The sequence below is a fragment of the Gallinula chloropus genome (assembly GCF_964237585.1).
Source record: "Gallinula chloropus genome assembly, chromosome: 28".
In the NCBI taxonomy this organism is placed as follows: domain Eukaryota; kingdom Metazoa; phylum Chordata; class Aves; order Gruiformes; family Rallidae; genus Gallinula; species Gallinula chloropus.
The window spans coordinates 3,053,400-3,067,093 of NC_140113.1; the positions used below are offsets into that span (position 1 = coordinate 3,053,400).

The window sequence follows — 13,694 nt, forward strand, 5'->3', positions numbered from 1 at the left end:
GTGACAGGGTGGCCATGAGCCAGCAGTGTGCCCTGGGGGCTGAGAGAGCCAGTGGGATCCTGGGGAGCATCAGGAGGAGTGTGGCCAGCAGGTCACAGGAGGGGATCCTCCCCCTCTGCTCTGCCCTGGTCAGGTCCCACCTGGAGTGTTGTGTCCAGTTCTGGGCTCCCTGGGATAAAAGAGACAGGGATCTCCTGGAGAGAGTCCAGAGGAGCCTATGGAGATGATGAGGGCCTGGAGCATCTCCCCTGTGAGGAAAGGCTGAGTGAGCTGGGGCTGTTCAGCCTGGAGAGAAGAAGACTAAGGGGGGGATCTTATTAATGTTTATCAATATCTTCAGTATGGGATGCAGGGGGGAATGGGCAGCCCCTTTCCAGTGTCTGTGGGGACAGGACAAGGGGCAATGGCTGCAAGTTGGAGCACAGGAAGAACTTTTCCCCAGTGAGGGTGAGGGAGCCCTGGGACAGGCTGCCCAGGGGGTGTGGAGTCTCCTTCTCTGGAGAGATTCCAGCCCCGTCTGGACACCGACCTGTGTGACCTGTCCTAGGGAGCTGCTTTGGCAGGGGGTTGGACCTGATGATCTCTTGAGGTCCCTTACAACCTCTAGGATTCTATGATTGTATGTAGTAACGTGCCTTAACTGCCAAGTGAGTAGCTGGGTGGTTTCTAATGAATCTGCCACGGTGGCTGCACTTGGACTTGAACTGGTCCGCGAGCTTATTGAGCTGAGCTGTCATAGTTCCCGTTGTAAATGGCAGCTTTTATTTTTGACAGTGTTTTCTAAATACTCTCTTCCAATTACAGTACTTCATAAAATGGGTAATTTAATTGCATGCTTTAATTAGATCAAATACTCTTCCACCAAATCGTTAGTATAAAAAAAGCATGGCAACTTTTGCTCGTGTTTTGTAGCTTTAACAGACCGAAGGGACTGTAATTCGATTATTGTCTATAGAAAGATGCTGTTTAATTAATAAGAAGCTGGGATGCTGGAGGAGAAGCATGGGAAAAAGAGCCCGAGAGAGACCTCGTGTGTTGGTAACAGGTGATGACAGCCCAGGGTGGTCACTTGAGATGGGACCTCTCCCAGCCAGGACACACGGTTCCTTGCTGTGCTTTCCAATCCAAACAGCACGTTGTTTTTCAGTGCTTTCCCCTGCGAGCACAGCAGAATGGTTCCACTGTTTTTATCTGCTTCTGTACCCTCATAGAGTTTGGTTCTGCACCTGCCTGTTCCATGCATGTGAGTGGCAATACCCAGAGAAGTTTGTTGTCTTCTCTGTTCAACTGTTCTCCAGCTTGTTGTGTTCCCAGTGTCTGTGCAGTGCATCCAAGGATGTGGCATACAAATGTCACGGGTTTGGGGACAGCTCTAGCTAAGAAGTACCTTTCTTTTCAGGCCAGCTTCTGTGGAGGTTGGGTCCCTCACCAGTGGCTCTGTACAGCTGTGTACATGCTGGTGTGGGCACCTTGCGGGATGCAGCACGAGTGAGGGTTGAGTGGGGTACAGGGGAGGGATGTCAGCTTCTCCCTTACTAACAAAATAAGTCCTTGTTTCCAGAATGACTGTTGTGGCCTTTGGAATTGGGCCTGGAGGAGGAAGAGGATGGGTTCTGCACTCACCTGACTGTTCTGCTGCTGACAGGAGTGAGCCACAGGCTTCAGCTCGGGAAGGCAGCGTCTTAACAACCTGCCAGGCTAGTCAAAGCCTTCTGTGATTTCCTTTGGTGGAGGGAAAGCCGTGATGACTGGATTAAAAATATTGGCTACATTTTGTATTTAATGGGCTGCTTCAATGGCCTGCTGTGGCTGGGAACACCGAGCTGGTGATGAATGGAGAGAGCTAATCCAGGCAGAAAACAAACCCGGTTCAATAAGCAGCGTCCCAGCTGGCCCCCTCTCCGACAGCTTCTGTCACCAGTTTGTGCTGTTGTGCGGGGGAAGAACCAAGAGCCTCAGTCTTCTTGGGGCACCTGTAATAGATCATACTCCAGCCTGAAAGCTTGCTGTCCTCTGGCTGATGTGCTGGAGGTGGCTCAGTCACAGAAGAAGGGGTGAGAGCAGCCTGGCAGCTGATGAAACCCAACCCAGGCTGTTCTTTGTAGATGAGAACGAGCGCTGGGTTTTGCTTCCCAGGAGCTCCTCTGTATAATCTACTGGTAGTAGTCTCCTTTTGAAGATGAGAGAGCTGACGTCTTCCACATCCCTCCAATGCAACTAGTTCACAGATTTCTTCCACAGTAAGAAATGGTAGGGGAGTATTTTATGAGTGTTTTCTCTGCTGTTCTGGCTTCTGCTGATTTACTGGGTGGTGTTGTGCATATCATAAAATCCCAAGAAGGGACAGCTTACACTGAGAGTGTAGCACGGGTGTAACAAGCTTGCATGTTGGTTTGAGCTGGGTAGAATGCAAAAGGGCAACGCAATCCCTACAGTAAAGATCCTGCTGAAAGCGTGGGGCATCTCTTTGGCCTCTCCTGCCAGGAGAGTCAGGATGGCATCCTGCGACAGAAGGAACTTATTTTCAGCTTAGGCTAAGAAGGCATCTGCCAGGAGTAATTAGAGTGACCAAAGAAAGGCTTTGCGTTGCTGGAGGACTGGGCTTCCTGATGGTCAGGCTGTTCTGTTTATCTTGAAGGTGCACTCCCTTGGCAAAGCCCCCAGCCATCCCAGGGACTGCCCCCCATGAGCCCCTCTGCACTCCCAGGCTGCCATGAGCAGCCCGGGAGAGGGAGGAGAGACACAGAGGCAGTTGGTGCTTTAGGCAGGGGTGTAGTTGCTGTTGTTCAGCCCCAGTGTTAGAGCTTAAGGGGATGAAAGCTAAAACGTGCTGCAAGGGAGCAAATGCTCAAAAGTGCCACCAGCTCTTGCTGTTCTCTTGTGCCTTTTTTATAGTCCACACAGTTTCAAAAAAGCTTCCCAGCTCTCCAGGGATCCTTTTTCCTGCTCCTGAAATACTGCTGTGGGCATGGGGGTGAGCAGCATCTATTGAACAGTTCACACAGCCACTTCATTTTGAAAGGGTAAGAGAAGAGCATTGAACTTTGGGGGAGGTGATGGGGTGGCTTGCTTTTACATCAAGGGCGAAACAGCCAGGGTATGGGGCCAGCATGCTACAGCCTGTGGCTCCTCTGCCAGGGCTTTCCTTGCCTCTTGTAGCCCCTTCAGAGTTTTATCCTATGTCTGTCTCTCCTGTGAGATGTCCAGCTTCATTTCTGTGGAGTTCACATCTTGTTTCAGGTCAGAGTTTTACCTGGTCATAAGCAAAAGAGTTTCCTCCTGGGTTCTTTGCCTCTTCCCATTAGCTGGGGAAGGCAGCTGCCCCGGGAGGTGCAGCGAGCTCAGGCTCTGCCACCCCAGTGTGTGTGTACCAGGTACCAGCAGCTCTCCCGCCGCGCCGGAGCGGGGCCGCAGTCCTCACACAGCATTTTGAACCTCAAAGCTTCCTTAACTCTGCCTTCACGTATATGGTGATGGAGTACTGTGTGTGTGGGATGCAGGAGATGCTGGACAGTGTCCCGGAAAAGAGGTTTCCAGTTTTTCAGGCTCACGGGTAAGTACAGTTCCATTCCCATGGCTGCCTTAGCCTCTCACTGTTGTGCTTCCTTGAATTCAAGAGCTCATCCTACTCTTGCTCAGACTGCTGGCTGCACTTTACAGTAAAACTGGCTTGGTCTGCTAACTGCATCTTCTGCATCCGTGGAAGATATGAAACCCCAGGGAGGTGGTGGTGGGGACAGCCCTTAGATTCTTGGGAGTAAAACAATCTTTCTCTTGAGTTTTCTGTTGCTTTTGTTTTGCTTCACAAAATGCATGGCAACCCTTCCTGGCCCCCTTCCTGCAGCTCTGCCCATCAGTGAAGATGGGCACAGTGGGGAGGGGGTCTGTAAGGACCTGCTCTGCCCAAACGCAGGCACACCATCTCCTTCAGAGCAGCAAAGAGATTAAAGGTCTTGGGATGGATTAAGGATCAGCAGTATCCAGCATGATCTGTTAGCTTGTTTAGCTGGTAGAAAGGATAATCTGTAGCCCCTTTCACTCTGCAAGTAAAGGAACCCTAGAATTCTGGAAATAGATATGCAAAGGCTGCCATGTTTATCAAAGCAGTGCAGCCCAGCAGAGCTGTGGTAACATATTTTCATGGTTGTATTTAAAGAGGTGTCTGAGATTATGGGTGGCCTCAGTGAAATACAGGCATATCAAGTCCAGTGTTATTTCTGGATATTGTGAGACAGAAAACATGCGTGTACAACAGTTGCCAGACTGTCAGTGCACAAGGCTTGCTGCCTTACAGTAATGCCCTGCCCAGAGTCTCTGCCCATATCAAGTTACCTTTGCTCAGCCTGTAAAATGCTCTTCCTGCTGGCTCCAGGAAATGCTTTTCCCTACCCCCTGGTAGAGCAAGCTGTGTGGCTGAAAGAGCATTTTGGGTAGCTCACCTTAGCCCAGACTGAAGCAGATGTGAGAATTACCCATCAGGTCTGTGCAGTGGGGGTGCTCTGCACTCACAGAGCAGGAAGGCTCATGAAGGGGGCTTTGGAAGATGAAGTACCCTTTCTTATACACCACAGTTCCATCTCAAGTTCCAAAACACCAAATGTAAATACCTTTCTGACCTGTTGCCAGTAACAGCACACTCTGCTCTGTGTTAGCAGTACCTCACACAGTCTTTGTCTATGGAAGTGCTTGACTTTTTTTCCCTCTTAACTCTTTCTGCAGGTACTTTTGTCAGCTTATAGATGGCCTAGAATACTTGCACAGCCAAGGGATTGTCCACAAGGATATAAAACCAGGGAACCTCCTGCTAACAACCAACGGGACACTAAAAATATCCGATTTAGGCGTAGCAGAGGTATGTGAGAACTGCAGCAAAGTCAGGAGTGTGGGAAGCGTGACATCCTGGATTTAGGTCACCTTTGTGTGGTGTCAGTTGATTTATGGTGTGTTTAGGCTTCTGTTTGGTTAAACTTGCAGAGTGCTCTGGGGTGACTCTGAATCTTTATTGTTGTTGGCAAAACACTTTTGTCGGTAACAGCACAAAGCTTCCACCCAGGAAGCAGAGAGAGGAAAACCTCAGCCTTAGACAAGCCCAAAAGTGCAGTGAAATGGCAAGAAGCTGAATAACCTCATCCTGGCTGCACGAAGCCTGTCTCAGCTAGGTAGGAGTGGGGTGAGAATTCTCCCTGATGGCTTGTGATTGTAGTGCCATGTGTTTCTTGGAAGTATGTGATCAGTGGCAGAGTTTTCCTCTGATTACCCCCCACCAGGTGAAGCTTTTTGAACGGTTCCAGTTTGTCTTGATAGTTTGAAACTAACTGGTCTCTCCTGCTGCAGGCGTTGCATCCGTTTGCAGAGGACGACACATGCAGAACAAGCCAAGGGTCGCCAGCATTCCAGCCACCAGAAATTGCCAATGGCCTTGACACCTTTTCAGGCTTTAAAGTAGACATCTGGTCCGCAGGGGTCACACTGTAAGTGCCACGCACGCAGCACCCACGAATTGCAATTCAAAAACCCCCTACAAGCCCCCAACCTGCTCAGTCTTGTGTTACCTGCTGTCACTGCTGCTCTCCTCTATGCAGTTGGGGGAGAAGGGAGGTTGTCTGAGTGTTGGTCCCTGCTTTGGGTGGGGGTGTGTTCTGCAGAATGCTTGTAACTCTGAAGAAAGTAGTCTTTGTCGGTGAGTAACTCTGCCAGCCCCTTCTCAGCATCCGAGATGCGCAGCTACTGTAATAATAGAAACCACAAATACCTCTAGTATTTATTTTTAAGTTTCTTCCATCCCAGCCTGTCAGGGAGATGTCTTGGTGGTTTTGACTCATGTGAATGAAGATACTGTGATAAAGGAAGGCTAAGTTTAAAGCGGCATTCCAAATACTGTCAAATATTCATCTTTTAGCTTCCTCCTGGCTTTATTTTGGTTATGTAGTCACGTAAGAACTGAACACCTCTTCTGTGTGGATTTTCTCATACAGCTTCTCCTTCTGCCTTTACAGATACAACATTACAACGGGTCTATACCCCTTTGAAGGGGACAATATCTATAAATTATTTGAAAACATCGGGAAAGGTGACTACACAATTCCAGAGGATTGTGGTCCTCCGCTCTCAGACCTCCTGAGAGGTGAGTGTCCCACTGGACTACAAAAGGGTAATGTGTTAAGGATGCAACAACCACTCAGCTTGCATAGCGCCAGGGCAGAGCTGCATTTGGGATGTCCCATGTGGGTAGAGGATCCTGTTAGGAAGGGCAATCATCTTGGCGAAATTTGTGAGGTGTTGGAAGATCTTTGACACTGGTATTTTTCCCAAGATATGTCAAACCCTGTGTGGTGTGCAGGCACTGCTCTTTATAGAGCTGGTTCTTGCATTCTGTTTCTTGTGCACTGAGAAGCTTTTCAGTCCAGAGACAAAGCACACAAGAGGCTGCACTTCGAATGGTGTCACAACGTTGGTGTGGGTTCTGCAAGTGAGGACACTCAGCTTCCTTGCCCAAGCTTTCTAGGTGAAATAATGAGTGCTGGGGTTCTGCTGTCCTTCCTCATCACCCTCTGTCTGAATTTATTTGCTTTGGTTCCAGCTGGTGTCACCTTCCCCCCATATTTAGTGTTGCAAGGATGTTGGGGCGGGGGGACGGGTGCCTGCTCTCACAACAGGGCCATGGAAGAAACAGGAGCAGCACTTTGTGGGTGGGATGGGAGGGTTGTGGGTTTTGCTGGGCTTTGGGCTTGTTCCTGTTGCTTACTGCAACAGTTTGAGGTTTGGCGTTGGACGGCCTCTGCTGCTGTTGAAAGTCAGGGCAGCAGTTGTGCTGTGCATAGCAGCCAGCTCAGTGGTACCCACTTAGCAGCAGGCAGGATGCAATTCTAGTGCAGGGTGGGGAGATCCCAACCGGAATTCCTGCTTCCTTCTTGGCACTGCAACAGCTTGGTGAGCTGGTGCTCCCCACCCAGCCCTCACTCAGGCTTGTGCTCTCCCTCTTGCAGACCTCAAGCAGGAACCGATGCTCTCTTGGTTCAGCTTTATTTCTCTGGTTCTCATGCTGCGTGGGGTTGGGAGGTCAGTGTGGGTGCAGGGCTGCAGAGCAAACCCAGCCGGCCTCCCTCCTGTCTGCAGCACAGGCAGCTCTATAGGTGCTGCCGCTCAGCCGGGGCGCTGGGTGCTGCGCCGTGCGCTCTGCGCGGCCGCGCTGCTCCGGCAGTTTGTGGCCAGACCAAAGGGTGACAGTTTCAAAGCGTCTTGTGGCTGCGCTTGGTGCTGCCGCCGGCGCTGTCGTGTCTCTCTACAGGAAAGGCTGTGCTGCCCATGGGCTCCCCGGCTCCTGTGGGCGTGCATGGGCGGCTGCGAGGAGCTGCAGCCCCAGCCTGGATTCGCCTTCTGCCCATCGGCTGCGGAACCCTGGGCCGGTGCAGCGCTGGGGACCGTGGGTGGCCTCGCTCGGTGCCGTGCTGGGCGGCGGTGGCGGCGGCAGGTGGTGCTGTCTGTCCGAGCTCTGCCCGCCGCCGCCTCCGCCGGGGCTCCCCTCGCAGTCCCCCCGCAACCCCGCTCACGAGAGACTTATTTTAGCTTATCTGGCCCCGTGCCGATTATGAAACAAGTTATTTCCGTGCGTTTCAAAAAGCCTTAACTGGCTTTAACAGCTTTTGGGCAGCGTTCCGTGCGGCACAGCTTCAGTCTCGGCGGCTCTGCTGACACTAACGTGGCTGCTGCTTTCAGCCCCGGCACTTTGGGATGTGCTTCACCCCAGGGAGCGATGTCCTGACCCACGTGTGGGGTTTGATTTGTGAGTGCTGACTCAAAACCCAGCCTTTCCTACGAGCTTGGGAATCTCCTGAGTGCAGCCAGTCCAGCGGTCTAAAGCACCCGGCAGAAATCATGGGGTGGGGGGTTGATGATAAAGGTCTCAGCTGCACTTAGTGCTGTCCCCCAGAGAAAATGAGTGTGGCAGCTTTCTAGTTCCTCATCCTGGGGATATTGATAGCTTCAAATCTTATGCTTCATTAGCAGAATAGCTCCCTCTTTAGTTCTCTTTCCATCTGCTGTATGAGCCTCGGCATTTCCTGCTCTTCCTTGTGCCTCCCTTTAAGGAGGAGCCTCACGCCGATGCCCTCTGTCCAAAGCTGCTGGCCTCTTCCAGCCTGACTTGCCTCCTTCATCCTAGCAGCTGTCTGTCTGCATCCCTCCTGTGTCTGGATGCTGCGGAGAAGCGAGGTTGTGTCATTCAGTGGGCAGGGGAGCTCACTGCAGGGACATGCCTGGATGTCTCCACCAACTTGGCCCTTTGTTCTGCAGCAGTGAGAAGATCCAAGGGTTCCTTTGACTGTCCTCCCTCCATCCCGCCTGAGAACACTCTCCCACCCCTTGTCTTGTCTCATGTGCCTGTTAGACAGTAAAATCTGGTGCAAACTCCTGATGTTCTCCCTGTTTGGCTTGCATGCTTTAGTTTTGCAGTGGTTGCAGCATGCAGTGGACCCGAGGCCACTGAACTCTGGGGTGGGGTTGCCCCGGCACCCTCGGCGCTTGGAGCCCTGAGCATCCTCAGGCCCGCAGACAGGGCTGAGCCTTGCTGCGGTGATGCTACGTAGCTATGGTGACAGAACCAGAATGCTTTATTTAGTTCATGCCTTTCCTCCAGAGCATCTGCATTTCCTGGTAGGTGCCTGCTACTCCTGCAGCAGGTTGAAAGTGAATCAGGAGCCTGGAGATCAGATATTGTCAATGGCTGGCTGATGCTTTCGGATGAGCAGTGCAGACACCCACAGCTCAGCTCTGTCTCACCAGAGGCTTTGTTTTGCCTTTGCCTTGCTTTTCAAAGCCTTGAAGTGCTCTGCAGTGCTGCAAGCATTTGCTCTGGTTTTGTGAGGAAGGATTCAGTGTGCTGCAAAGCGCTTGTTTCCTCTCTGGCCGCGAGCGCTGCGTGACCACAGCACCGGTCTGGCTGTGCAGCAAACACTAGGATACACATCTTAAGTTTCTTTCTGTTCTTCTATTGACTACATTGGGTTGGGTTTTTTTCACTGTTCCACACACCCCATCCCCCACCTTGAGCTTGGTTTTATTTCTTCTTCCTTTTTCCAGATGAAACAGAAATTAGAGGACTTAAAGCTTCTGTGGTATTTGACTTGTAAAGAGACTTGAACGACTGTGTATTTCAGCAGATTAGTTGGGATGCTGCTCCTCTTTTTGTCTCCCTAATCAGGGATGAAGCTTTATTTATACTCTTCACTGATGGAAAAGAGGAGGGCAAGCACTGTTCTGGCATCTGTGTGTACAGTCAGTAAAGATGTGCCAGGGTGGAAGCATTTATAAATAGCCTTAAGGTTCTTCTGTCACCATCTGCACATGACTTATTCACTCGTGTGCAGTTTGCTTCTGGACAAGAAAAATGCACAAGGTCAGCTTTTCTTCCTCCTCTTCTAATATGCTTGAACTGAAAGAGAAAGCTCTGATACTGCAGCCTCTGCATTAAACACCTGGATTTATTTCCAGGCTCTGCTGCAGACTTTGTGCCCAGGGCCAAGGTGCTTTAACTCCTGGGCGCTTTGCTTTCTCACTGCAGTGGAGCTGCCGTGCCCTTTGGGTGCGGGATGGTGAGAGGCCTGTGTCTGGGTGGGGGGAGATGCTGCAGTGTGAGTAGCAGGGAGTCCCAAAGGCCTGTAACCCCTCCAGAGGCAAGGGTGAGCCAAGGGTTTGTCTGGAGAGGCAGCTTCTGGTCAGAGGCCAGTGGAGCGTGGAGGAGAGGGAAAAAATCCAGCCTCTTTTTACAGGTTGGACTTGTACTGCCTTTGTATCGGCTGTTTTTAATGTCAGTCTGAGTTGGAGACTGAAAGGGGTCCTACAGGAAAGTGGGAGAGGCTGGTCACCAGGGAATGGGGTGACAGGACAGGGGTGATGGCTTCAAGCTGAAAGAGGGCAGGGTTAGATTAGGTGTTAGGAAGGAATTTTTTACTCTGAGGGTGGTGAGGCCCTAGCACAGGCTGCCCAGAGAGGTTGTGGAAGCCCCATCCCTGGAGGTGTTCAAGACCAGGCTGGATGGAGCTTTGGGCAACCTGGACTAGTAAGGGTGTCCCTGGCCATGGAAGGGGGCTTGGAACTTGATGATCTTTGAGGTCCCTTCCAACCCAAAGCATTCTTTAGTTCTGTCAAATTCAGGTTGAGTTTGTTTGCTCTTACTGTTGGATTTCTTGCTGCTTCTCAAGCGACAGCTTCTGAAAGCCGGATCTTCCAGCACACGCTCGAGAGCTGTGCTTGTTCGGGATTACTGAAGTGTGTGGGCTGGAGTCTGTAAGGAGCTCAGGACAGGTTTGCAGGCTCCAGTTTCTGGCTTGCCAGTTGACATCATTTGAAAGGGGGTTGAGCCTGTCGGCGTGCCACAGCAGGCGTGACATCCCATGTATGGGCAGAGCGAGCCCTTCTGAAATACCAGGGGAGCAGGGGGCTGCGTCCTGAAGCGTCGCCCCGTTACAGCGTGTTTCATCTCTACTCACAGATAAACTGCCTGGAAATCTTTACCGTAAATGGTAGAGAGTGTGTGTGGTTCCTGTGGGCAGACACCCTCGGATGACTTGACTGGTGAATAGTACATGATGTTTTGTCTTGACGAAGTCTCTCTTCGGTACAGGACTTCAGCCACAGCGCTGCCACGAGTGAGTCACAGAGCTCAGCTCATGAATGTACATTTTCCACCATTGGACCTTCCGTTTTCTTTCAAACACTCCCCAAGATACATCCTCTTTCATTCAATATTCTTTTTGCTCCATTAGCAACTTGATGTCTTTTAAGTCCTCGAGAACAACGAAGCGCTCTGCACCGTAGCTACTTGCAACTGGTGCTGGTATAACTGGATAACCTACCATAGACCTTTAGCCTCTGCTTGCACCAGTTTCATCTTGTGCTTGAAATGACTTTGGTAGCCTGGTCATTCCTTCAACTGGGCTTGAATTACTGCATGATTAGATGTTAGAAAGAAATTCTTTACTCAGAGGGCGGTGAGGCCCAGGCATAGGCTGCCCGGAGGGGTTGTGGAAGCCCCATCCCTGGAGGTGTTCAAGGCCAGGCTGGATGGGGCTTTGGGCAACCTGGGCTAGTAAGGGTGTCCCTGGCCGTGGCAGAGGGGTTGGAACTAGATGATCTTTGAGGTCGCTTCCAGGCCAAAGCATTCTGTGGTTCTATGATTCTATGTTTATTTTCTTCCTTTGGTCACTGTGAGCTGCTTATGAGGGTGCTCTGGCCCTCTTCTGCAGTGCCCCAGTGAGCCTCATCCCAAAGTGGAAGTGCTGGAGCTTCAGGACACTCCCACTGAAGAGTTTCTAGCTGTACCTGCATGGGTGTGCAGAAATGTACCCCCAACTTGAAGACACTGGGTTCCAGAATCAGTTGGAAACGTGGTCTTCAAATAAGTTGGAGGGGTGGGGTGGTGTCCTGCCTTACCTGTTTCTGGTGATATTCATAAGATAACCTAGCCAGCAGTTGCTTGGTGTCCCCTAGACATTGTGAAAGATGTCTTTGCAGTCCTATTTCTTTAAAAAATAAAAAGCCAACACATTTGGGCAGCTCAGCTGTGAAGCGACTGCCTAATAATGTTATTAATAGGTCATTTAATTAGGTGTGGGATTTTTTCCTCTGAATCCCCTTCCAATCTTGTTTCCCAATTATTTCTTTTCTTGTAAGGTGAGTTGAAATTACGTTTGAATGTGAGAGCTCCTTTTCTGCAGGGGTGGCTGAGCATCGGGGATGGGGTTGGGTGGTGGTCCATCCTTTGAGACATTCCAAACCCACCCAGACACAGTCTGGGGCAGGCTGTCCCCACTGGGAGCTATTGGGGGGGGTCTCCAGAGGCCCCTTCCACCCTCAGCTGCTCTGGGACTCCCAGGAGGCGGCAGGGACTGTGCATACACACTGGAGCACAGGAGGAAGGAGGAACACATGTTGCAAGGGCCCCTGTGTTGGGAACATCCCTGGTAAAGGCTGTGTTCGGTGTTACACCAGTAACATATTTTTTAACAGTGAGGGAGTTTGTTCTGCAGCACTCTCTGGCCTTTCTCTAGTGTCCTTTTGCTAACAGCAGCTCAGCTGAGGAAACCACTCCAAAGCAGCCCTGCAAAAGCATCTACCTGTATTAGGAGGTTTGTAGCAGGACGGCAGGATTCGGGGTCAGATCCCCCCCACTGAAGGAGGCTCACCTGTATCTTCCCTCCTCTCACCCCTGCTGTGAGCCCCTCTCAAAAAATCCCTGTTCAGCATGTTCTCAGCAGCAGAGCTGGGAGCTGAGCTGTTCAGCTCTTGGCAGCACCGCTGGCATCAATCATCTCCTGCCACACGCAGGTTTGGTCTGTAGCTGCAGCCTGGACAGATGCTGTGTGTTTATAGGGCTTCAGCGGGTTCGGGGTGGGGAGACACCCCAGCAGAGGTTTAGAGCTCTGGAGCAGGAGCCAGCAAGGGAGGTATCAGTTTCTTTCACTCCCATCTACAGAGCTCAGAAGACTCTCCTGCCTGAGTGTGTGAAACCAGATGCTTTGTGCTGCACTTGACCTTCTCTAGCCTGGAGAGGTCTTGCTGTCCTGCTTTAACCTACTTCATAGCGATGTCACGGGGATCAGTGGTGACCCCATCGGCCTTAAAGCTATTAGTGCTGTCATCAGCACTGATAAACCTGTACAAATCACCATGGTAAAGTGTAGCTTGGTTTCTGGAGGGGAAAATAACTTCAGCCCTTCTGTGCTATACCTTTTCTCTGCTCTCGTTAATTACTGTTAGTGAGGGGATCCAGGATGAACTGACAGGGAAGACCTCCTGGACCAGCTGTTGTTCTCACATGTGCTGTTGATGATTTTTCTCTCTGCTGCTTTCATTCAACAGTGTTGCAGAAATCCATCTGCAAAGCCCTTGCAGCTTCTTACTCAAGCTACAAGGTCTTTTTTCCAGCCCTTTCTCCTTAAGCATCCATCCAAACATATCTGCCATCCTCGTGTTTTCGCTGTGTCCTTGTGCTGGCTCTCAGCACTCTGCACTGTTTGCTCTTTGTCCCAACTTCCTTAAGTCCCACTTTACAGTCTGTTCTGCTTCCCAACCTTTCTTTTCTTCTGGTTGTTGGAGACAGGGTTCTCCTGTCTTCTCACCTCTTTCCTAAACCTCACTCTCTTGCTACCTGTGCAAGATTTGACAGTGCTAGTGCTTCAAGAGCAACAAGGTGGTGCCATCCAGTAACAGCAAAACTCCTTGCAATGTGCAGCAGAGAGACTTTATGGCCATTCAGTGATGAATATATTTTTGGAGTTTCACTGGAGAGTATCTTGGATGCTGCTGGATGTGACTTGTTAGGCTCTGTTGCCTAATTTCTGAAGAACAGGGAAAATTGGCTGCTTCCCTTGGGTTGAGTTGTGAAGCTTTCTACAAACAGAGGATCAGAGTGGGCATCTCAGGAGTCTAAGGAACCCATGTCCCTCTCTCCTAGAGAGGATACAGATAAGCTACTCTTCTTCTCACCTCCACCCCAGTTATCTTAGCAGATCATGCCAGAAACCAAACTCCTGGCTAGGGCAGAAGGATGGACGGTAGGATTGAGTGTTGTCAGTTCTCCCCAGCTGTGCTTCCAGAACAGCATTTCACTAGACTGGAGTTTTTGGGATGCTGAGCAGCTGGATATATGCTGTGCCTAGGGCTTTGGCTCTTCCATGGGGAAAACTCAATAGCAG

At 50.8% G+C, this 13,694-nt stretch overlaps 1 protein-coding gene across 3 annotated transcripts in view; it reads left to right on the forward strand.

Annotated features, from left to right (window-relative positions):
* The window catches only part of STK11 (serine/threonine kinase 11), a 42,538-nt gene that overhangs the window by 11,223 nt on the left and 17,621 nt on the right, over positions 1-13,694 (forward strand). For all 3 annotated transcript variants that reach the window (XM_084276214.1, XM_084276215.1, XM_084276216.1), the window contains exons 3-6: positions 3,464-3,553; positions 4,720-4,852; positions 5,335-5,471; positions 5,997-6,124. In XM_084276214.1, the coding sequence (XP_084132340.1) occupies positions 3,464-3,553; positions 4,720-4,852; positions 5,335-5,471; positions 5,997-6,124 (488 nt within the window). The remainder of the gene's footprint in view (positions 1-3,463; positions 3,554-4,719; positions 4,853-5,334; positions 5,472-5,996; positions 6,125-13,694) is intronic.